This window comes from Thermobia domestica, chromosome 11 (genome assembly GCF_964235325.1).
Source record: "Thermobia domestica chromosome 11, izTheDome1.hap1.1, whole genome shotgun sequence".
NCBI lineage: Eukaryota > Metazoa > Arthropoda > Insecta > Zygentoma > Lepismatidae > Thermobia > Thermobia domestica.
In genome coordinates this window covers 54,565,076-54,590,909 of record NC_137464.1, presented here as the reverse complement: position 1 = coordinate 54,590,909, position 25,834 = coordinate 54,565,076, and the positions used below count along the sequence as shown (strand labels likewise).

Here is a 25,834-nt window from a genome sequence, read left to right as displayed (position 1 = left end):
CTATTTTTAAAACAAAACTGGTAGTTGAGAGGCCAGCATCTACAACATTTACAACATAGACCAGTTGGCAGGGAGGTAGCAAACCAGTTCTATGCCTCAATATGTAGCTTGTGGAATAGGTAGAGCGCGAAACTCAGAATGCTGAGTGCGGAATAGATAGGTAGGGTAGAAGTTTATAGTTAACAGAGAAATGATACTAAACAACCAAGCTTAAATAATGTGTAAAAGATAGGTGACTAGATAAATATCGGGTTATGTGAAAGGGAAGGACTACAAGGATTGCTTGTTATTTGTTGAGTTACAGCCAACGTTGCTCCATCTGCTACAGTAAACAGTACGATAATAGTACAAATCGTATCTTAAACCACTAAGTAAAGTTAAGATGTGATGTTGTAAAGCTAGGTCCCGATCTCAGGACATCAGGGTAGCTTCCTCCTGGACTATAGGATCCTGGCTCAGTGATACTTATTAAAAGCTGTACTCTCCATTGACCAAGGTCAAATTACCCAGGCTTACTATGACCCTCGGGTGGCTGGCTTGGCGCTGGGCTCTCTGCCACAAAAGTCGGGTGGTCCTCATCCAGAACCACACAAAGCGACAGGCAATGGTCTCCAACAGCATCTGTCTAAAGATAATCGAGTTAAAACAAAAGACAAAACAAAAATTCGTTTGACGATCAGGAGCCATAGAACATAATCCTTTGATCTCTGTGACTTGTGTATTTAAGAGATGGTAGTGTGAAGTAAATGGCTTTCCAAAGGGAGGTAGATGATCAGTTTTCTTAACAACATAGTGCATATTTACGTTCATTATAATGAGTATTTTATACTTTAAACATTGCTTATAATGTATTAATATTTGGAAGTGTTATTTTCGTAGAAAACTGTGTAACGCCACATACATCGAAGGAATATGTTTTCCTCTTCTTTTAATTTTGAAATGTGTGATCAACATTAATCCTAAGTTCCAATTTCCACATGGCTTCCTAGATTTGAGTTCACTTCTTTTTAACTTTCAAATCAAGTACTTCTCCACATTAAGTTTATCCTTCGGAAATTGAATTCTGAAATATAAATTTAATATTAAGTAAGAGTTAGCACATCATTACAAAATCGCATAAAAATTTATGTAAAATTAGTGTAGTCCACCATACGAAATAAGACGTCAGATCATGTCTGCTCCTATCGTCTTGTGTCGTCTCCAATAATTACTTCTCATATTGTAAATATAAAAACAAAATATATGTCCTGTTTATTTCTTAACTAGCGGAATACCCATTCTTCGCACGGGAAGAAAATATTTCATTTTGGACATAAAGGGCACCAAAACCATCACCAATCAATTTATAGACCCCAAAAACTATGAATTCGACACTAATATACGTCATTCTTAATGAATTTTACATGTCATTATCTCCTTTAGTAGTACTAATGGTTGCTGAATTTGGATTTAAACGGTATCGGAAGTGTCATTGTTCAACTCAGAGACGCCGAAAACTATAGACTCAAGAGTAAAACTGACCATTTTCGATCATATATATATATATATATATATATATATATATATATATATATATATATCTCCCAAGTTGTGGGTCTGAATTTGGATTTAAATAGCATCGGAAGTCTTACTGTTCATCTCAGCGAACCCCGAAAAATATGGATTCGGTGTTAATATTGGTCATTTTTGATCTCATTTATACATTCCCCTCCCCCAAGTTGCACCTTAAAAGTGAAATGACAGTTGAACGAGATCAGTCGTCTTGCATATATATATATATATATATATATATATATATATATATATATATATATATATATATATATATATATATATATATATATATATATATATATCGTTTAGAAGTTATCATAAGCCTTAAGTGTCACGAAAGATATAATAAAACAACTTTTAAACATATTTATTATTATAATGTATTATGTAATGATCTTTACCTTTAAACATTGATAAATACTCATCACTGTGTACGTAAAATAATTGTATTAATTCATAGTTTTTATACTGTACCAGCTTGAGATCTATAACTTTTTAATACTATAACAATATGAGATCTAAAACTTGGGTGGACTAGTGTTGAATACAAGACTCGTGACATTTGTCCTCTCGCCACAAATTTTAAATTACACTTATCTTCTCGAATTCTGTCTAATTTTCAGTGCGAGAGAAGACGAGATTTTTTGATCTCATGGGCAAATTTTATAGAAGAAAATATTGTACAATATACTAATGCTTTAATGAGAAATCGACCAACGATTTTCATACATAGAATATTTACCAACAAATGTTACGTCAGAAGAAGACACAACAGACAGCGTTTTACAAGTTTGTTAGTTAGTTACTGGAATTGTTTGACATGCACGCACCAATTGAAAAATACGCTACAATTAAACAACAGAAGAACTAACCTTCTGCTTGAGTAATATTAGATTACAGATGAAATTGCGTGATCACGCATTCCGGAAATTTGACTGTACAAGGCAACAAATACTTTGGGAAGGTTACAAGCTGTTACGAAGTATTTTCACTTCTTTTGGTCATAAGAAAGGCAACCAACTTTCCGTTTATGGTATTAAATGCAACAAATATTATGTGAAAATATGGAATACATTGATGGGCGAGTGTGTTGGAAGAAGAAAATAATTGTTATATCCCGGAAGAACTGACTTCTCTCATTATATCTTACAATTGCTCTCTTAGCACGGAATGTGTACTTTAATTAAATGTTCAAGTTTCTCAAAAATCTCAGTAATCCACAATATAAATTAGATCGATCCGTGTTATTAATATAAGATCTTTCTATGTATTTCGTGTTAGTTCTGACACGTCCACATCCTGATAAACGCCATCTTTGTGTTTTGGTTATATTTGCATTAAATACTAGAATTTAAAACATCGGTTTCCAAAATGTGCTTCTCGAGGCAATAAGTGATATCCGAAGGCAATTTATGCCTAAGTGTTCCTGACATTATAATTCTGTAGTAATCGCCCAGTCGTGCTTTTACTTTTTTAGCATAAGGACTCCCGTTGTCGTTATTTGGGTTTTCAAAATCAGAGCAAGTTATTTCGTTACTTAAGAAGTTCTCTAAATTCCTCATGATGTGAGATCCTGACCGCATATATATATTTCTTTGTTTCATATTGAAAGTATACATAGATGGAACACTTATACGGAAAGTATTATAAATATACGTTTTCAGTTATAAGTTTGCTGCCAGATATTGTAATATTTACAAGATTCAATATTTAAAACTTTTGGTTTCAATTAAGAACGAAACCGGTGGCTCTGAACTCTGACTATATGATTATACAGAAGAGAGAAAACGTAGCTGGTGTAGGTAAAAGTATTGGTTGCATGCATAAATTCTGTAATTTTTTGACTTAACGTATAGGTAATATCCGGCAGCTAATGTATAACTATGTTTTCTAATAATTTCTGTATAAGTGTTACATCTATGCATACTTTTAATATAAAACAAAGAAATGTATATAGGCGGTCAGGATCTCACACAAATGTGGATGTATATAACATATAGCTGACGTATGTAATATACGAAAGATTATTGGATGTCATACATCCTGCAGTGGCATGATGTAACATCTAAGAGGGAAAAAGGCAGTACATATCTAGCATTGATAACGTATGTTCTGTACAGATTTCCGTGGTTAACTTATTGATCCTGTATATTTGTACAATATACCATTTTTCGGATAACGAATTTTTCCTAGTATATACTGATATGAAACAATAGAAAACAAAATAAATATTTATAATATTGTAATTGTCATAAAATATCATTTAGTGTTCGTGATGAATTCGTCCGCTGAAAAGTTTTCCACAACTCAAAATGTTTGAGAGTGGCAACTTTAAAGCATTGATTTTGAACCGACCATTGCATAATGTAGAAGCATGCTTTAAGACTTAGGTGGAAAAAAATTAGAGGAAAAGGGATAGTAGAACGGAAAACATGAATGTTCGCAGTGTACAAGTAATCAAAGATTCACGAGTAGTGTATCTGCAAAACCATTGTCAGCACCATTGATGTTTCCCATTACTTTTGTCAACACCTTGTTCCCTTCGTATGATTTACTAAGAATAGAAACTGTAAATTGTAATATCACAGATCGCTCAGTTGGAAACGTTTACAATATGATATAGAATTCAAGTTGATTTAGTGAAATTTTGAAGCATGATAACATAGCTTTGTCCCATCCACCACCATCATGTTTACTTACACATCTAAAACAAATCTTCCTATTAGCTAATACAATAATCAGTCTCTTCCATTGAAACTAAGTAATCATTGTTGTTATATTTGATTAGTGATCTCTCTTCCTCTGTTTCTGTTTAAATAATTGTTCCTCTTTAAGCAAATCATTATCTAATCTCAATCGATAGCTTTTTTCACTCATACAAGTTTGACAGAAGGTAAGCAATCAAAATTAATAGTTACTATTGAAGAAAGGTAAGACGTTTGGTTAAGCAAGTCAGTAAAACAGAGATCTTAACATGCCTAGATGACGGAAATTTTAACAGAGCTCCGTCGTGGCTTTATAGCTAAAATTGCAATTTTAGCGCGGGGGACCGAAACCAACAGAAGCTCATATAGTTCAGATCCTATGTTAAGCTATAAGTCAACATCTCAAATAGTCTCGGTGCTAAAAAAAATGTTTAATTCGTGTTCAAACAAGCTATGAGGTCATAGTTGTGAGGCATTTGCATAAAATCATTGAATACGGGTCAATTAAGAAAGAACTAATGATGCGAGGAGTCGAAGTACTGATCAAGTATAGTATCATTTTTGTAGCATTAACAACAGAACTTGCTCCATATGGAAATGATAATAAATACAAAGCATTAACTTCAAACTACACATGTCAGGAATAAATATTACCCTAGAGCAAGATGCATGTGTCATCTGGTTAGTCATTTGCCTGTTCCCTGGGTACTTATCTCCAGAGTACCAATGTTATGGGCTTGGCTGTCATGTTAGAAACGACAGATTGAATAACACTCAAAAAATATGTGTCATCATATTCTGCAGTAAAAGCTCAAAGGCCGTAATATTAATTATTATTTATATGAATCATGCACTATGTAAGTAGTGTAGGAGTGCACAACTTCTTTCGATATGTTAACTATGTGCATATTGTTCATTATAGCTTTAGAAATATGTAACATGTATTGTTAAAACAAAAGTGACCAAAGCAACAAATGTATATTAATAATAATTATATAGCAATGTCGGCAACGTAACATTGTCTTCACCAGACACGTGATGAAACATCAACCCAAAAGTAACGACTTAAATAAAAACAGAAAGTGAAAAGAAGTCACGCTCATTCACGTAGAACCAATTAAATTTTTCCCTTCACTTTTTATATCTACGTACATAAAACGTAAATTTTTAATTAAATGCTCGTTACATATTTTTTCCCAACTATTTGGACACGTTTGTTGAATTTTGGACATTTGCGCAATGTTGTCCACGTCTCTTAATTCTTTTTTTTTTAACTTGTCCTTTTCTATTGTGTCCACCACTGCATTTCGTTCGTCCAATTCATAAATATTTTTTGTCATGTTTCAAATTCTACTGAGCTTCTTTCCACCTCCGTATCACATTTCTCTTTTCTCTCTCCAGCTCTTTTATTGTTTCCCAATCTATTTTATGTCATGTTCCTTACAGTTATATTTATATATTGCTTTGTTCTCTCTTCTTATCTTCAAGAGTTTTTGTGATGACTTATACTTTCTTTCATTTTTATGTTTAATCTGTCTATTTCATATTATTTTCTCTACAACTTATTTTATACACTACTACTTCCTCATCTGGTTTTATCTTGTCTCTGCGCCTGTCTCTAGCTAAGTCTAAAATCCGCTTTGTTTCTTTAACTCCTTCTTTCCTCATTAAACGTCTTAAAAGTGTTTTCTTCATCACATAAACTCTCAATTTCGAACTATTTTCATCTTTCTTCTTCCTTTCTGCATCTTCCCTCTTTCCTTAAGTCTTTCCCTTTGTATTAATTTCCTATTAGCAATCGGTCAAGTATTTCCATGTCATCGTTCCTTCTGCTGTTGTCACTATCTATTATTTCTATCCTTCTTATGGTACACTAAATAGAGTTCGTTTTAGTCCTTACATCTTTGTCACTCACCTTATGGCAGTGTGTCCCCGCAGAACATTTCTTTCTGTACTACATTGTTTTGAATTTTCCACCGACTTTCTCTATACTAACATAAATAAAATCTATCGTATTCTACTCTTCCTTTAAATTTCACTCTTTATCAAACTATTCAACTTCAATTCTCTTATTTTCTTTTTCTTTGTCTTTAAGTCCATTTTCTTATTCCCAGATATATCATTTGCTTATCTACAAACAATAAAATAAAATAAAATAAATAATAATACAATTATGCCCTACTTCACGTTACTCCCAGTGGCTCATTACGATTTCCGTAAGTACCAGACTCAATATCGATTCTGCTGAGTTCTTTCGTTTTAGTTATTTTTCGCCTACACAATTCTCCCAAATCAACCTTTGGCCTTTATCACTTTCTTCTTTTAAACTTTCTCATAGCCTTATCATTAATTTTCTCTTCTATTGTAGTTAAAACATTACTCTCCTTTAATGCTAGGAAATATTGTCCTCATATCTACACTAAATAAAATCGTTCTTTTCCTTTTTCCTATCTTCTCCAACATACTCTTGACCTCTTCTGTGTTTTCCACTCGTCTGCTTTCTTGTTCTACTCTGCAATTCTCATTAAAACTTCTTCTAACAATTCAGAAATATTGTTGTTACGGTTCATCATTGGTAACGCTTTAATTTCCTTTTAATTTTTTGTTGAAATCCTTTTGTCTTTGATATTCTGCCTCCTTTTTTATGTCTACCTTTATACAGTTCCTCATTTTTGCCTTGTAACATTTTTCTTCCATGACTACTATTGCTCCTAATTTTTCTTCTTGTTCGATCACGATGATCTTTCTTTTCCGTACTGTTTTCAATCCTTCTTCTTCTCCTTTTTAATTTTTCCTGTTCTTTTGCCTATGTTCTGTTTTGCTAACAAAACTACTTTTGTTCTTATTCTTTATTCTGTTCTTCTTGTGCCTTCATAATGGCCTTTCTGTTGAAGGTACTACCTCCTCAGATTTTTTTCTTTTCCTCTTTCACTTTAAATTTATTATAGCCTAGTCCTAGACACTTTTTCTCTTGGGCTATTAGTTCAACATTCCCTATTATCATAACTCTATTAGCGTTTACTTCTTCTTCACTCCATCCTAATTTGAGCTCCTCCGTGGCTAAACGGTTAGCATACGCGCCTTTGGCGTGAGAGGCCCGGTTTCGATTCCCAGCGGGAGCTCATGTGGTACGGATTCCACGTTAATTAGTAGGTCCACGTCTCATATAGCCTCGCTCCTGAACGGGAGGTTAAACTCAAATTCAACTCAATTCAACTCGATCCTAATTTATTTCCATTTTCTTTGAGTCACTGTCTTTCTCTCTTTTTTTTTTAAATCGAACTTCTATTCCCATTTGTTCAAGATTCTCAGTAAATTTTCTCCCCAAACGCAGATAGTTTATTGTCAATGCTCCTCTTAATTTTCTGTGCCACTATTTCACTGCTTTCCACATCTTTGGGTCTCTCCCTTATAGAATTGCAATCGAGCTGTTTTTCTGGTTTATTAATCATTTTTTTTGCGCCTAACTATAACTTCTTTTTAACTATTTGCAGTCGTTCTGGCGTAGTATTCTCATCCAAATGATTTCTGAAAAATATTATATGATGTCTCTTACATGGCTTCTTCCTTCTCCTGTCTCCACTCCTTTACCCTCGTTTTCAAGATCGAAGATATATCAACTTTATATTGTTCATTATAGCTTTGGCAATATATAACTTGTATAAATACATTGATCTTGAAATGATATGCCATAGCTTGTCTTATGAAGGCGATGTTACGTTGTCAAAACTATTACACAAATATTTATTATTATATATTTGTTGCTTTAGTCAGTGTTGTTTCATTAATACATGCTAACTATATTATACGTGTTTCTTTATGATATTATTGTGTTTCTGGGTACTTATATCAGACACTATGCAGCTTCAATACAATGCTTTTGTGCACAAGTTAACAGAGGGCCATTTCTAATGGTCGTTTAACGATCTTGTTGCAAACCTGCATAGTCTTCAACAGTCTGTTTGTCTTAGGCGGTCCAATGTATGGCGACAACCACAAGCATTTAAACCATTAAGTCCCATGATATTCTTATAATACTATTTTATTCAATAGTAATGGAGTTTTGAGAAATGAAGATTTTTCTTGATATATTTTCTAGCTCTACGACTTCTAAACTATGTGACGCAGAAGTATCAAATTCTAATCTAACTTCTATATTTGTAAGCTCGTCAGTCTGTTCATAGGTATCAGAGGGTAAGAGATAGCAGGATGTGGTTTTCCATACAGATTCACCTTTCCGGTAATAGGTTCAATTTCCTCTATTGTTTTCTTTCTTCAAACATTCTAAAACGATACTTGCTGTTCTACAAAATAAATTTAACATTATTTAAAATGAGAGACCACTGTTCATATAATTTCATTATAATTGCAAACTGATTTTCTTTAAAATGGTGAGAACATTCCAATAACTAACACGTTCTTTTTAAATTCTATTTCAGTTCCTGTAACTCACGTAGACGTGGTAGAGGGTAGCCATGTTGCACTGCCCTGTGACATTTCGCTCACTAATACATCCGATAATGTGGTGTTAGTGCTATGGTACCGGGAAGATCTCGGAACTCCTATATATAGGTAAGTACAAATATTATTATTATACTTTAAGTTAATTATACGTACTATATAAGTTGCAAGGACAATTTCAACTGAACGTTTCATTTATTTTACATTTTCTTGAAACTTTTTTTCAGTTTTTTATAGTTTAGTGGCTATGACACTACTTAAAAGTTTGCTTGATGTTCAAAAGATTTGCTATTACATGTTGTAAATAATGCTAAAACTTAGTGATAGTTAGGACCTCTTTTATTTTTCGACCACACAAACATGACATTCTTAAATTCCAAGCAGTACTCTATAGCACTAAAACCTCAACTTACCAGTAATCTTATTGTTTTTTAGATTTAGTAAAAAAACTGATTAACTAACACAATATTAAGAGAAATGTGTACTTCACCTCTAGAGGTTCAAATTATAATTATGCTTTTCTTACTCAAGTTCGAACTTGTTAAGAAACACACGAGTAACATATTTTACGCTATGATAAAAATATATTACTACGCCCCAGGATTACGCCTTGTAGGCTAAGGAAATCGAACGATTGATAGAAATCAATGATTATAAAAATATCTGTTAAAATGTGGGGTGAAACGGAAGAATCTGTAGGAAGCTCACACACGATGCTGTCCACCACAAAGCCACGTTGTATGGGCTCGAACTCTTGACCTTTCACACTAGAAGTGATTGCAGCACAATATTTTATACTATGTAAGATACGCACTATATAGTTACTTTATTTCAACATTTTTCACTAAATTAATAAACACATAATTTTAAAAAAGAGAATATTGCAACTAACAGGATTATTTCATAAGAAGTAAGTGTCTGCACTGATAATGTATGTCACAAAATGCGCAGAAGTTGAATAATTTGAAACAAGTATTTTCATGTCACAAAATGTCAATAATTGAGAAACAATTGGGAACTAATACTAACATTGAACTACTTGTATTATACATAAATATTTTTGAAGCATTTCTCTAAGTAATATATACTGTATCTATCTATCCCATGATATTAAAAATTATATTGTTTCCTTTATATAATAATTCATGACAAAATATAATTTATCTTAAAAAATTTTTCTGCAAAATTAGTAATCAGCAATTTGAAAACGCTCCGATCTCCGAAACTAGGCATACATTCTATACTCTCTGTCTGGTACTCTACCCAACGTAGACATGGAGCAAGCATGGCCTGGAGTATCAGGTACAACACAAGATTTGCATGCAAAACCTATCGAATAAAGGTGTGATCATTGGCAATGACATGGCAAACATACAAACCTCGAATGGATAGATGCAACAGGATTTGAAGCCGCATTTCAGGTTGGTCTCAGTGGTTGTATGAATTCTTTTAAAGAGATGCGACAGCAATCCTGGGAAATTCTTCTTTGGAGAGATTCAGGTGTGTCAGGTTTTCTTCCTCAATTCCTAAAGCAGACTTCTCCAGTGCGTCTTCACAGAATTGAAAATCACCACATCTAGAGGTTGCATAGTGTATGTGACATTTGGAAGGATGCTCATGAAGATGGCATTCTCTTTGCACTTCTGAACAACTTCAAGATTGAAGTGATATTCAAGATTTTTCCCTATGACGATCTTCTGCAAGCGTCTAAAGCCAGGCCTCTTAACCTAATGGAAGACGCTTTTGTTAAACTAGTATAAAGGCTCCTGCAACCATAGCTGGCTCCTGCAGGCCCACCTTCACACCAATTATGAACACATTCAGGGTTTTATAAACCACGAAAAGTAGCAATGCTTTAAATTTGCCTTTCCCAAAACATGACAGAGATTACCGATTTGACTCTCTCCACTCTTTGATGTTCGGCATCATGCCTGGGTCATTCTTCAAGCCTGGGTCATTCGTCACGTTCATATTATTGTAGTTATAAATGCTCTGTGATGTAGTGGGTGTTTTCTTCCACTACCGGACATCGTCAACACTCACAGACACTTTTGTGAAATTACGTTTATTACTGTGTCCCTTAGTGAACCAACACACAAAGTCAACCCTAGGGACATTTTGAACTGATTGACCATTCACCCTTTGCGATTAAGATGGGTTTTCAGCAGTAACATGTCCACCTTACCGAAAGGTATATATGAGATGGCCACTTCTCTCATAGTATCAACGATCGTCTTTTCTTCGTCCGAAATAACGCGGGGAGGCCCAAAAAACACCTTCTGACCCTGTCTAGAAGCGTAATTGTTGCCACTTCTGTCTTTCTATCGGTTGCAGCCATCGATCCTCACCAGCAAGAAGCTTGATCGCCTGCTTCATTTTTCTGCATTTGTGCTTCTAGTAGAACGATTTTCCATTACCTACTACCTTCTTGCCCTTTATAGTAGGCATGGCACTTTCTGCTTCAGCTACAGGACAAGATATTATGACCATTAGAAGCTTGCCTTTGTCTAAAACACAGCTGCGAATGTGATGTCACACTGCCCTTTTGAATTTATTTTTGAAGTCAAAGTTACTTCCTTTTACGATAGGGTTAATTTCTTTCTTGCATTGAATTCTACTAATTTTAAAACTAGCTTTTTTATGTTATGCATTTGAATATGATTTCTCGAAGGAATAACAGGTAGTTTCGTCTATCAAATAGTACTACAATCATGTACTACTATGGCTACAACAATATTGCTATTATGAAACATGTTACAGGAAATATCTAGACCGAGGAAGATAGATTAATGAATCTGAACAAGTAGTTCCTAAACTAACAGAACAAATTACTTCCAGTGAAACAAATGCTAATATTATGGTGGCAATTTGTTCATAAATCTTTCTTCTGCATGTAAACTGAAGCAATAACGATTACCCTACGTACAAAGTTTTCGAAAGAATGAGCCAGTACTCTCATCTTTCTTTATCATGCTTAGTAAAATTAGTAAAGTAAATAATAGTGTGTTCGGATTACGGCAGGTTACAATGATTTTGTTGTACTCTTCAAAGATTAAAATATACTGAAATTATCATTTCTATGGATTATGTACCTAGGTATAATGAGCTCGGCTGTGAAAAAGCAAAAATCAGTCTATATTACAACACAAAACCAGGTGTTACTATAGACTAGTTGATATAAGAAGCTGGCCTGTAATAGTATTTTACTTCATGGATGAAGTTAAACTCAAAGCTTACATTATTCGGTTGATGTCTAAAAAGTGATACAAAAAAAAAAAAAAAAGAAAAAAAAAACATTTAACATACTGATTTGGCTTGGTAAATAGCTAGCCAAAATTCTAGAAATTGGAAAAAAGTCATGCAAAATAAAAACATACAGAACATGCCACGTAGAAAACTGAGGAAGAAGTACACATGAAGAAAGGGCAATGTGGGACATCTACAGCAAATAGGGTCGCGAGACAAGAACCTAGGGCACAAAATGCCAGAGACATATATGCATGTTCTCAGCACAACAGTATTGTATGTGAAATGTGTTTGAGAAACTACTGCTAAGTCGTAATCCATAGATGTAAAACTACATTGTATCAGGTCGAATTTCTTAAGGCTTACCCAGGCTTTCTACCTGAAATGTTATGCATCTTAACCCTAGAAACACCAACCCTAGGTATTTTGACTTAAGTACATTGAAATCTAATGGGTGTAGACCACAGAGGTCGCCCCTTGGTGTTCCTAGGGTAATGATTTAACTTCAACTTCCTTAGAAAAAACTCCTCAACTAAGTGTATTGACATATTTTCTAGTTTGAAAAGTACAGGAAGATGATAATGTACTATTTTATTCTTCCCCTTCACCAACAAAGTGTACTCTATTGGATAGAAAAAGAGAAAAATGCCATGGATTCATTGAACCCAGTTGGTACTAAAAGGTGTTGAATATAAATATTTGGAGTTCCAAGGTTTATAATAATAATAATAATAATAATAATAATAATAATAATAATAATAATAATAATAATAATAATAATAATAATAATGATAATAATAATAATAACGTCTTTGATTCAGTTTCATAAAATCTTCTCTCCGTAATACCACCTTGTATGGGAAACAAACTAATTAGTTTGTTCCAACGTAACAACTCATGGAAGAGACAGACGTGCGTTCTCATTCTGGACGGCCAGTTTGTTTCAAATCAAAGCGACAGACACAGGGCGCTTCTCGCTACTCACGAGCGAAAAAAAAGTTTGTTTAAATTGCTTATTTTTTTTTTACTTTCATTATACAAAACGCCACAAGTTTTGTTTGCGTGACTCTACAAAAAAAAAATTTTTTTTTTCTAAGTGACGTGAAAGGAAGGGTGTTTTGTTTTCCTCAAGTTGATTGTAACTGTTATATCATAGCGAGTGGTCAAAAGTAGGTTATTTTTATGATGGAAAATTTTCTTTCTTTTATCTAATGAAAACAGTTGGTTTAGGCACTGTGGTTCTAATGGTACACAAATAGACGGTAAAGGTTGTTAGATAAAAGCACAACGATGGTATGTATATTCAAAGACCTTAGTAAGCAAGATAAGAAAACGAGCAGCTCAAACTGTTAGAATCACGCATAGGGCTACACTAACGTACCACAAATGTGAGTTATGTCCAACTGGCCGATGTATGACGTAAGAACACGTTTTTATAATCTGAGAACTATCAGTGATAAACAGAAGGATGTTATAAAATAGAGGATCTGCCTATACAACAAAATCGTGAAGTCATACGTCGCAATTTCGACACCCTGACTCCACCCGCTCCGCCCAATATGATCGCAGAATTTTCAGTCAACATTCATGACGGAAACGAGAATAGCCAATCAGAAGTGCCGATACTCGGTTGCTTTTGGCTTGATTGAGTTAATAGGATGAAGATACTTATGGGCAGATCCTCTATTTTATAACATTCAGGGGGGGGGGGAGTGGATGAGGTAGCAGAACATAGTACGAACAGTCATGGACAGACAAGTAGTATCTCTGTTTATGCATCGATTACATTATGGATGCTCTTCTTTGCATGAGACCACCGTCTTTTATGAACGTTAGGTTACCTGTTAGCTCCTTCATTTCTACGTGTAGTTTGCTGTGAACGGGAGCAGAACGCTGCAACATTACAGAGCATTTTATTGCATAAATTTTACTTCAAGAAGAGTTTTCCAGTCGTGCTTTTTGCCTTTAATGATTTTCTGTTCGTAGCTGTTCTCTTGACGTCATGACTCAGAATTTAAAGATAAATAAATATTTACTATATCTGATTCAAAACTAATAAAAAAAGGAAAACGAATTAAACAAGATAAGAAGTTATTTGACTTTATTCTTTTTATTCAACTGAAACCGAAATTATTTAAATAATTTTCAGGATTTAGGAATTATATTTGTTGGCTTACGGCATTTATGGCCATGTTATCCTATCACTTATGAGGGATGACGTCCCTCGGTGATCACACTATTTGAGAAAGGGGAAGGAAGGGAACAGCGTGGGGTGTTAGGTACCATCCCGACATTTGTGTGGTGAAAATGAGGAAAATCCAGGGAAGCCTCACTCAGGATGACTGGCCTGAAAAAGGTTTTTACATTTTTTCGACTGTCTCCCCACTGGTAATCGCATCCGAGATTAATTATTTTTTTCCGATAGCGATACTCATCATAAAATAGAAGCATTTATTATATTCTAGAAAAGAACTATTTTATTACTTATGTTGACAATGCGTAGTTTAATCCCTTTTGGTTATATGGCATCCTTACCTGCTTCGATTCTTAATTTCAAAGATAAGCATCTTTTGTGACTTGCTCCAAAATGTCTGAATACTGTCAGTTGATTATGCTAGTAGGTACTATAAAGGAAATATACTCTATAGAGTGAGCCGAAATTTATATCTTGAATTTCGATTGACCGGGCTGCTGAAAGGTTGCCTCTTGTTAATAACAGTTAACACAGATTTTTTTTTTTTTTTTTAGTCAACCCTTTCCTTTGCCTCATGGAACTTGAATATTTTTATAATATCGGCTATGCAACCCGCACGACACTACGAAGAAAACTGTGCTGCACAGCTCTTTCTTTTGAATTTCGATTGACCGGGTTGCGGAAAAGTTGCCTTCTGTTAATGTTAATCCACACAGAAAATTTGGATTTTCTGGTCAACCATTTGAATATTTTTATTGCAGCAGTTGTGCAATCCACACGACACTACGAAGAAAATTGTGCTGCACAGCTATCTTTGTTTTGAATTTCGATTGACCGGGTTGCGGAAAAGTTGCCTTGTGTTAATGTTAATCCACACAGAAAATTTGGATTTTCTGGTCAACCATTTGAATATTTTTATTGCAGCAGTTGTGCAATCCACACGACACTACGAAGAAAATTGTGCTGCACAGCTATCTTTGTTTTGAATTTCGATTGACCGGGTTGCGGAAAAGTTGCCTTGTGTTAATGTTAATCCACACAGAAAATTTGGATTTTCTGGTCAACCATTTGAATATTTTTTATTGCTGCAGTTGTGCAGCCCACAAGACACTACGAAGAAAATTGTACTTCGCAGTTCTTTTTCACACTGAGCATTCTCAAACTGAAAATAACATGCAAGAGAAAAGTAAGATGTGAAATTGTTCCTATATGGTTTAAAACTAATCAATTAGACAAAAAAACTGTATTTTTATAGCGTGAAAAATATGTTGTCAATCTTACATTGCAGCTTTTCCCACGTATATCATGAACGTTTTTTTTTAGTTCCGTTTATGTTATAAAGAAAATGTTAATCAAGCAATCTGATATCAAGTAATTTTAAAATCGGCTGTGCAATAATATAAAACATAAGCTACATGTATTTACCTACAATATTGTACGCAAGAGTAATAATACGTAAAGCATTGTTTTATAACACTGGCTGTGTTTTATAAAAAATGTCTTATAAGACTGTGCAATTTTACACACAGTCCACTAACGATCAGCGATACCTTTTGGACATTTGCAGAGTCATTTCAGGTTTGTCCCCACCAGTTTTCTGCAGAAAAATCCTGGACCAATTTCCATGTCACGGTGGTTGACGACAGTTTCTTGCATTCTCCGATTATATATTGGCACCGAAAATCCCGAAGAAGCATTTCGTTGGCTTGCACAGTATTCCAGCAAGGTATATGCACGAGTTTCGTTTGAAATAAAGCGGAATTCTTCTCTTACCAACGAGAGAAAACGCTTGTGACTACTCGCTCGATATGCACTCTTTCTTCCAGAGGAATTAAGAAGAACCGTGTGTACTGTGATTAGTTCCAATGCTTACTTTACCCAGCTGGAAAGCTTATTGTCGACAATGATCCCCGATAGAAGCCAGGACATCCAAGTTTTAGGATAGAGAGGAATAAAAAAGTTTTGACAGGAAAAGAGATCAAGTTTACGTGAATTCGATGTTCAGAAAGTAACTTGGACCAAGTAAATATCATGAGTTGATCGATTGGTTCTCAACGGACGTCACCGAGTTAACATTAACCAGAAAACTTTCTTCGAGCCAGTTAGAAGAAAATATTAGAACGGCGGCTACAACTTCTGAGGAAATTCTATGTTTCTCGTGCCATAAGCAAGCAGTGGAGAGGATTATAAAAGTAGTTACAGAGGCGTCAGCATGAGTGTGTGAAGCTAGTCGAAGAGAAAGCTTTATCAGGAAACAATTAGAGTCTCGAAATAAAATGCTTAAGTTTCATTTCAAGCAGGAATATCAAATGTATATGAGACAAAAAAATATTAAAAGCAAGTGGGTGGGTGGGTGGAACTCGATTTGCAGCCACCTCCTCGGGTGGATTCTGTGGAGATTCGGAGCGTATATACCGAAAGAGTGCATGGAAGGTTTATCATTAATTTCTTTCATAACCTCCTGTACATTCATAATGTGTTTTGGAAACATCAATACATTTTTTCTTTTAATTAATTATAATTTTTAACTACATAGAAACAATTTCCCATCTCACTTTCTTTTTCGTTTTATTTTCAGCCTCAGATTGCTTCAGCGCGATAAAGAACAAAAGTTGTGCAATATAATTCTCTTCGTCGAGTCATGTGGGTTGCATAACTACAACATAAAAATATTCAAGTCTCAAACAAAGGAAGGGGTTGCTCAAAAAATCCAAATTTTATGTGTAGACTATTAATAACAAGAGTCAACTTTTCTTCCAACCCGGCCAATCGAAATTCGAGAAAAGAATCGGCCTACCCTGATAATCAACGTATTATTCATAGGTTATGTGGAGTATGCACGGAAATTTAGTGTTTCTTTCTTTCTTCGTTGCAGAAGTTATTTTATGATATTTTCAACTAATATTTCAGTGTGTTTTATATTAGTTTGAATGAGTTTTGTACCGTTTATGTATAATTATTACTGCAACTCAAAAGCATAAAAAGCATAACATCAATTTGCACATATGGTTGGTACCTTTAAATGGTTGTGGTTGTCTAAGGGTCCAGAAGAAATTAATTTTAAAAGCATAATTTTAGAAAATAAAGCATAAAGCAAAATTTAAAATATATAGTACAATTCTTGGAAAATTCTATTAGAACAATTCTTGGAAAATTCTGTTTAACTGCATGTTTAACATACTGTATTAATATTTTTTAAAACCAATATTTATATTGCAAAATCATTGAGAACATTACAATGCAACAATGAAAAACTTATTTTAGTTTCTGTAAACTTTTCGGTGTAATCCTTTGATGTGGAGAAAAGAAAAAAAGCAAAAGCAGTAGAAGAAAACTTTCCGCCAACAATGAATAGTACACAAGAACTCCACACTCTATTGTTATGTCTACCTCTTGAACTTGATCACTTTCTGTACTTTTCGGTGGTATTTTTTACTTTCCCTTCCTGTGTATATCCACCTCTAAGGCGTACACAAGTGATAGAAAAAACTGACTCGAGTAAAGCATATCTCTTTACAGCGCATTAAGTAGAAAGTTCATTAACTATGAAAGAAACTGGTTGCATAAAATATTAATAAATAGATCAACGTATTTAGAATATTTAATGTATAGAAAATATTATATATTATACGCGAATAATGTAAAACAATGATTGAAATTAACAATAAAGCATAGTAAAGTATGCTTTGGAAAAATAAAGAATAATGTGGATTGTTTTGGCAATATTCACGCAGTCATGGAGTTGCGAGTAATATATCTATGCATGTCTATCTATTTATGCACAGTTCGAAACTGATATGACACAAACATGTCCTAAATCAAAGTTGCAAATAAGCAACAAAATTTTACTAGTCCAAGAAAAAGGCGACTAGCCCACATCCCAATCGTGATTTTTATAGTATTTGCTGCTTAAAAGCTCGCCCGCACCATTGAACCACTCGCTCCGGGCGAGTGGGTGAGTGGTTATTTGCATCTTTACATTTATTCATATTCATGCATACTTCTGACCAAAATGATTGATTTTGTGTTAAATCGCTCGCACTGGCAAGTTGCACGAATGTGGATAATTCCAATCAACAAGTTACTAATAAAGAAATATAATTATTGTATTTAACTTTTAGTAACCATTGGGAATTATTAATCGGAAAGTTGTTAAGAAAACCACATAAGACATCGTTCTAAAAGTGATCTATCAATACCTGTTAAACCTTTTGACCAGTCAGAGTTAAGCATTTGTTGACGTTTCCAGTTTTGACTAAAAAAGAAGCGTTTATTGATATATTTCAGTTATTTCCTCTACCATATAACTGCTAATAAGAATGTTGTTAGAATTAAATTAGCAAACTGGGTCTTATTCCACCACATGAACGCTATAGTTATTTCCTCCAGCGCAAGAGTCGAGTGTGACATATGCACAGTAAGTTATTTACTATATGCTACGGTGTAATATAACACAGACCATTATAACTTGAAGTTACTCTTGATAATAAATGATTTAAATACATTAACGATTAGCATTCTAAAAGCTGTATATTATAAGTGTATATGTTTCATTCCTTAATGCTTGGTTTTGTGCCCTTACGCAAGACAATGTTTCTTAAAGGGAAAGGTCACGGTGGCAAAACGGATACCTTTGAGACCATTTTTGATCTCGGGGAAGAGTAATAAATCCGTTGATACTTAATCCAGTGAGTAGGGAGGATGGTAGAAGAGGAGCATGTTCGTTTCTGCGAGTCGTTTTGCCACTGTAGAGCACATTCAAACTAACGCAACGGCTGAACTTTGGAACATAACAAAATAAGACTTTCAGTGTTGTTTCCAGCAATGACAGGAGCGGTAGAACTAGTTTGTGCGTTCTCAAGGAGCATATTTTGAAAGCGATTAAGTGAATCTTGGTAATGAATAGTTAAAACAAAATTTTGATAACTTTTTGACAGCTCTTCGTACTTTTGATTGTAGTTGAAAAATAAATGTAGAATGAATCTATTCTTGGTACTCTGGATCTATCCGAGATTTCAGATATCTCTTATCAGATTTGATCTATAGTTATCAGCGCCGAAAACCAACAAACGTTTGATTTCTATCCTTCCTGGTGTGAAGAGAGGAGATAGAAGTTATTCTGGCGACGCTCAAATAATACCAGAAAACAACCTCTGTTTATTGTTTGTTGTTTTTGCTCTGATACGTGTTGACTGACAAACAGAAACACGGACATGGCTGTTTTATAACACTTCTTATATATATATATATATATATATATATATATATATATATATATATATATATATATAGGTATAGTGTAGTTTGGAAATCTAAAGGAGAGAGACTATACTGCAATCACGTATAAAATAACGTTGTATAATCAAAATCATTTATTTCTGAAGGACTCCGTAGCTTTTCTAATAATACTTAGATATCTTTAAAAATACATTATAAAGTTTTAGTTATTTTCATGACTGAATGAGGAAAAGTTAATTCAATTCTTAGAATCATGATTATTTGCAAGCTTTAAGAAATGTATTATTTAAATATATCCATATAAATCCAACCTTAATATAGAAAGAAAAGCTACACAGAAGAAACCTCGTACTTTTACCATTTTAAATCCGATTACACGTGGTATATAAACAAAGAAAGAGCAATACTCTAATGTATAAATCCTGATATTCGCCGGAAGATATTGAAGCTTACGATAGTATGGTGGATGCCTTTTTCCGGGACCAACGAAAGCCGACTAGCAGCAATATACTAATGGGAATCCATCAAGGTAATGAACGGACGGAGAAAGGAAAGGGGGGACGGCAAGGATATAGCACAAAAGAAAATTCTCTAGGTGCTACTGAAAACAAACTGTCTCCAGGGAAGAGAAACCAAGTGAGTTGAAACGAACGCCAATAGCGAAGAAGAATAATGGGAACAATTATCACTTAGAGCATCGATGTTAAAATATAATAAAACGCGAAGGAAATCATTAAAAAAAGGAAAGGAACAAACGATCATCATTTGTAAGAATAAACCATAAGGGACAAAGCAGAAACAATAATATGGCTTAGGTATCTTTGTGTCCTCCTTTCACAAAAGGAAGTTGAACGGTACTATTTTGTGTCATTTCCTCGTTAATTTTGTCTCCTTTCTTTTTCACATCTTTCTTTTCAATTTCAGCTTTTCTCATAATCAGGAAATCATTAACAACAAAGTTACATAATTTAACCTTTTGAAATGCTATGATGCTAGACTTTTCCTTTGAAAAATAATTAAAGGTGCTTCGTGTGGGAATGTATTCTACAGGTGGTATGATCACGAAAAATCATTTATATTAAACTTATTTTATATGCATTATCTATGTATTAAAATGCTAGGTTTATGTGTTTGTGCTCAAGAAAAGTCGATATGTTTGTAAACGTTTATATTTTTGTAGTCAATTCTTTTGACCTTGATATCTCGGAATCCACAAGCCCTAGAAAGATTCTGTCTTCACTGATCGATTGAGTATTTTGTATAGATTGTTCAGCTCTAATTGAATATTTTTTTAAAAAGTGGCCGTTATTTCCTTATTACATTTTTAGGGGTACACTGGAAGTATTTAAATTTTTAAAAAATAAAGCATCATATCCTACGACTTATACATTCCAACACCACACATTGTATACAAAGTTAATATATTTCTCCGGCGTTTGTTTGTGGTCAATAATAATGAAAAACGAAGGATAATCATTTCTTCAGTCTAAAATGAATTCTTTACTGTTGGGAGGGTTTTGCGCAATGAACACTGTATATCACTGACATTATAATTAATTGTATGTGTATTGTATTTACTTTTTACATACTGCATGTACGAAAAAAGAAAACACTGATCACACATGAAATAGAAGCTCCAACCGGAAGTAGCGTCAAATCTTGCAAACAGTACGAGATATTGAAAAAAAATACTCGTAAAAATCTCCCTTTTATAATATTGCTTGTTGAGTTTTATCAAAACGTTCTTTCTCGTGTGTAAAGAGACATTTACAGATGTTTTAAGGCTTGACAAGAAGATTCATGCTCATATGTAAATGATGTCCTGTGTAGAGAGATCAGGTTCAGCTAGTTATATAGAAAACAAGTGAAGCAGTAAAGTGTTTTATTTCGTATTGTCAGTTATAATTTCGAATCTCGTTCTGATCTGCTATTTTCTACATACAAGGTATATCGTAACGTAACCTAGGAGCTCAAAAGTTGCTACTTCAGTGATTAAGCACGTCCCGGTAATCCGGCCAGTCCCGGTGCGATAGAATGAGAGGTCGATTTATCGTATTGAAATATCCAATCGTCATTAGGGAAAATAGGATATGCATATTAGTGCAAGATATCAGCAAACGCGAATAGGTACCCAAATGGTTTTAGATTATTGGAAAGTATGAAAACATCCCTCAAGACATGCCTCTACTACTACAAGCGTTGCGTTTTGAGTTTAGAAGTTACCATTCGTCCACTCGGTGGAGCAAGAATAAGAATCAACCGTATTAGGCAACCTTTTGTCATTTAGAGAAGTCCTATTTCTATACTGCTCTACAAATTGCAACCACTTTTATTGATGCAAAGGTAGTAGGTATCGGATACATAGTCTTGTACACAATTAAGTTCTCTGAACCGCTGTCTGAGAAACACGCCAAGAGGGTATTTGGTTCATTTATGTGGTGAGGCGGTCGTGAGTTAAGCCTGGGATAAGCTCTAACCAACCTATTACTAAATACCTATCTATTATCGCTTTACTTCACAATTTGTTCTTCCGTCCATAGAAATTATCCCCTTAATCTACTCATTGACATTACCATTACAGTCCAATTGAGATATCTCCAAATTTGCACCTTCAGTAATGCACTTTCACTGGGCGCTCAATAACTAAGAGTCGCACACAGTTTTTTTTTAAAGAAAGTGGATAAATCACTTTCTTCATTTGCAAAATAAAGAACAAATTTCCATTCAAGTAGACTTTAACCCTGACATACGACTTATTTCTTTAACTAACCACATATCAGAAGTTCTGTTACTTCAAACAATGTTACTTGGCTGTGTGGCTGACATGTCATATATCATTTGCTAAATAATGTTGAATCAGGGATGTTGTAAGATAAAGGATCTGCCCAATCTATCAATCAATAATAATAACTTTACTCTGCCATGCAGGCAGAGACGGGCCTCTAGCAATTGCTGCTATTTTGCCTATGGCTTCTTTTCACTTTTATGGCAGGTTGGATTACGATGAAACGAAACAAGTCACACAGGAATTCTGTTCTTGATGTTTTTGAGTGCGTTGCCGATGTTGTGTTATGCCGATGTTCGTGAATCCTCTTCTGAGCAAGTCGTCCTGTACCTGTTGTCCTGTACCTGGACTGATGATGTCTTCTAACGTTGATCTGATTGTGGTGCGTTGACATCCGAGGAGATTGCCGAAGAAGAAAGCACTTGGTATTGAGTTCAAAAACATTGAGTGTGAATTGTATTAGTGCTGGGTGCGTAATTGCTAGTTGGGATTTATGGCATGTGGTGCATCTAAGAGATTTTAGGTGTAGAGTGATCAGAAGTGTTAGGTGCTGTAGTATTCTTCTTTGTGTTTTTGGTGGGAGTGATATTTGAACAGTTGATATGGAAGTTACCTTTGGTTTTGGTTAGGATGTTGAGGTGCTTTCTAAATACATGGCGGGTGAATTTAATGATAGTTTGGTGAAGGGTTTTATGGTTATGGGGATCGGTGATTGTAGAAAGGATAGAAGCTGCCCATATAAGGATGCAGTCAATGGTGTTGTCGATGGCTTCAGAGATCTTGGCATCTATTTCTGCGTCTTGGATTTCTGGTTCGGATGATTCTGTTTCCTCTTCTTTTCTTGTTTCTTCGTTTTCTTTTCCTTCTTCTTCTGTGGATCCAGTTGTGTGTGTCTGAAAAGGGCCGGAATCTGGGAGCGGTGGAAATTCAAACTGGTTGAGGAGGTTTGGAATGATCTGCCTGAGTTGATTTGTGTGTGCCCTCTGAGGACACTCGCTGCTGTCCGTTTGATGTGCTAAGCATTTGCAAGTGGCACAGAACCATCTGTTAATTGGCTTGTTGCAAGGCAAGCTGTGACTCTCGCCACATCGGAAGCAAACTCTTGGGCGTGTGCAAGTCTGGGTGTGATGATCGTAGCCATAACATTTGTGACATGGCGTAGGTCTGGCTGTGAAACGTGACGTTTCTACTTTATGCAGCTTGTCTTGGATACAAATGCCTTCGGCGATGAGCTTGTTAACCGTGGCAAAACTGTTTGTGAAAAGTCGAATCAGTCAGAGTGGTCCTGTAGAATTCTTGATGTGAATGATATTACAGAAGTTCACCTTTTGATTGTCTAGATCAGCGTTTCCCAACCCTTTTCAACTTGCGGCACACTATAGGTGTAACTTGAATACTCGCGGCACACCCATATATATATATATATATATATATATATATATATATATATATATATATATATATATATATATATATATAATATCATGGTATTTTTATGTGATTACTGATCTCCTTACAGAGAACAAAGCTCGATCACTGATTTCCCTCCGTGGTAAATCATTATGCTTATTTTTCATTTTAATTTTAAAATAGAAAACAATTGCAATGAAATATAAGACTCGGGTTTTTAAAAATCCACTTTCTCTTTCGAAAACTGTATCTAACCTTTGACTGAAAGGGAAAATCACTAAATAACGAATAAATAAACAAATCTCCTATACTTTTAAAACACAAATGTAGGTAATTTGTATGCATATTTGCTTTGTTGAATTTATTGAATCATATGTTAAAATTTCAAGTTACGAAATAGTCTGCAACAATAAATAAGCAATAATGGTCATGACAATGATAAATACGTTTTCCAACATTAAAAATGTACAGAAAAGTAAAACAGTATGAAACTTAAAATTGTTGATTTAGAGTAGAGGTTCATAGTAATGTGAAATACAAATATACATTTTCTCCTATGTATTGCAATTTGATTCCTATAGAATTAATAATTTGTTTCGATTTCCTCGCGGCACACCGGTTGGGAAATGCTGGTCTAGATCGTCTTCAATGGTTGTGATGTTTAGGTTCTTGTCAACGCCCTTGATTACACATGTATAGGTGTGTCTTCTATTGTGTGTGTTCGATTGTTTTCCGAGAGGAGGCAGCTTGCCATCAGCTCTATCTAAGTTTTCTTGAGTGGAGATGTTAGTTAATCTAACTTTCGGTCCAAAGTCACTTGGTGAGAACTTCTTAATGAAAGCGTCTATCGCTTCTTGGGTTTGGATAATGATATGAAATCCTTTTCCGTTGTGTGTTGGTCGCCCACGCAGATGTCGAAGATGTTCAGGAATGCTGTTCTTGATGTGATTAAAGAATGCATCGGGTTCGTAGAAATGGGCAGCTAGGTTAGTGAGGACATAGTGACGAGTGGGTGTGGGTGGGGATTCAGAAGAGTTGGTGCAGGAAATTGTCTTAGGATCAGTGGTGCAAGTAGAGTTTGTGTCTATGGTGGTGCAGCAAGTACTCTTCTCTGTGTCTGCAAATGAAGAACATGAAACAGGTTCTACGTTTGTAGTTTTACTGTCAGTTTTCTTCTGTGTGGTTTTTCTTGTACGCTTACGAAGCACCATGATGGCTAAGTTCACACACGGTCACTGTACGCGGTCTTCTTCTCGATTGTGAATTGGGATCTGCCCATATGCATCTCCATTCTATTAAGACGATAAAGCCAAAAAACAGCCGAGTATCGGCACAACAACCGAATGTGATTGGCTACTCTCATTTCCGCCATGAATGTCGGCTCAAAATATTACGATCTTATTGGGTGGAGTGGGCAGAGTGGGAGTGATGAAACTCTGACGTATGGCTTCACGATTTTGTTGTATTGGCAGATCCTCGATTTTATAACATCCTTGGTTGAAGTCTATGTTCATAAAACCAACTCAACTTGCTCATCCTTTTAAATTACAGATTTTTAATCATTTTAATTAGTAACTTTCTTGATAAACCTTGCAAGTGCTATGTCCTGGTATTGGTTAATACACTATCTGCCTTCTATCATTTCAATGAAGTTTCGAATTCAGGGTTGTACGCTCTGCGTCCCTTTATAACCTTGAGAAGTAGTCTTACGCGAAAGCTCAATTTTGTTTGGAATCCACAATTTTGAATCAAAGTCGATAAGGGATTTATCACTTAACCTTTTTGTTTTGTATTCCAGAAATGCTTTTCTTTCTTATGATAATCAGAACGAACAACAACAACAACAACAATCCTTGTATATTTATGTTCTTTTTATCATAAATACGATGATTCCACGCTGAATAGCAAGTACAAAATATTACCAAATGACTTTCAAATGTACTTTTCTTTGGGCTTCAAAAAAGATCAAAAAGATGGAAGAAAGGACTTGAGAAGTCTTGAGAAAAGCGCTTCACATTCTGTGAGATGTATATGTTGTTACATTTAAATTTCCGAACCGTTACTCAACAAGATCTAAAGCAATTTCTCTGATACTTGAAACAAAGCCTTCGACTTTCATACCCATATTATTTTATTTTTCTTCTCCTCTTTTCCTTGAAGAAAGCGGGGAAAAGGAAAGAAAAGAAATGATACTAAAAAATTCGATTGGATTTCATATGCGTCAGAAGCCATAGTACGTAC

General features: G+C 34.6%; 1 protein-coding gene across 1 annotated transcript in view; it reads left to right on the top strand.

Moving 5' to 3' along the window:
* Window positions 1-25,834, top strand: part of side-VII (sidestep VII transmembrane protein) — a gene marked incomplete in the record, with an annotated part of 1,416,899 nt that overhangs the window by 525,497 nt on the left and 865,568 nt on the right. Inside the window, 1 exon segment of the mRNA XM_081730413.1 lies at window positions 8,699-8,831. Within this exon segment, the coding sequence (XP_081586539.1) occupies window positions 8,699-8,831 (133 nt within the window).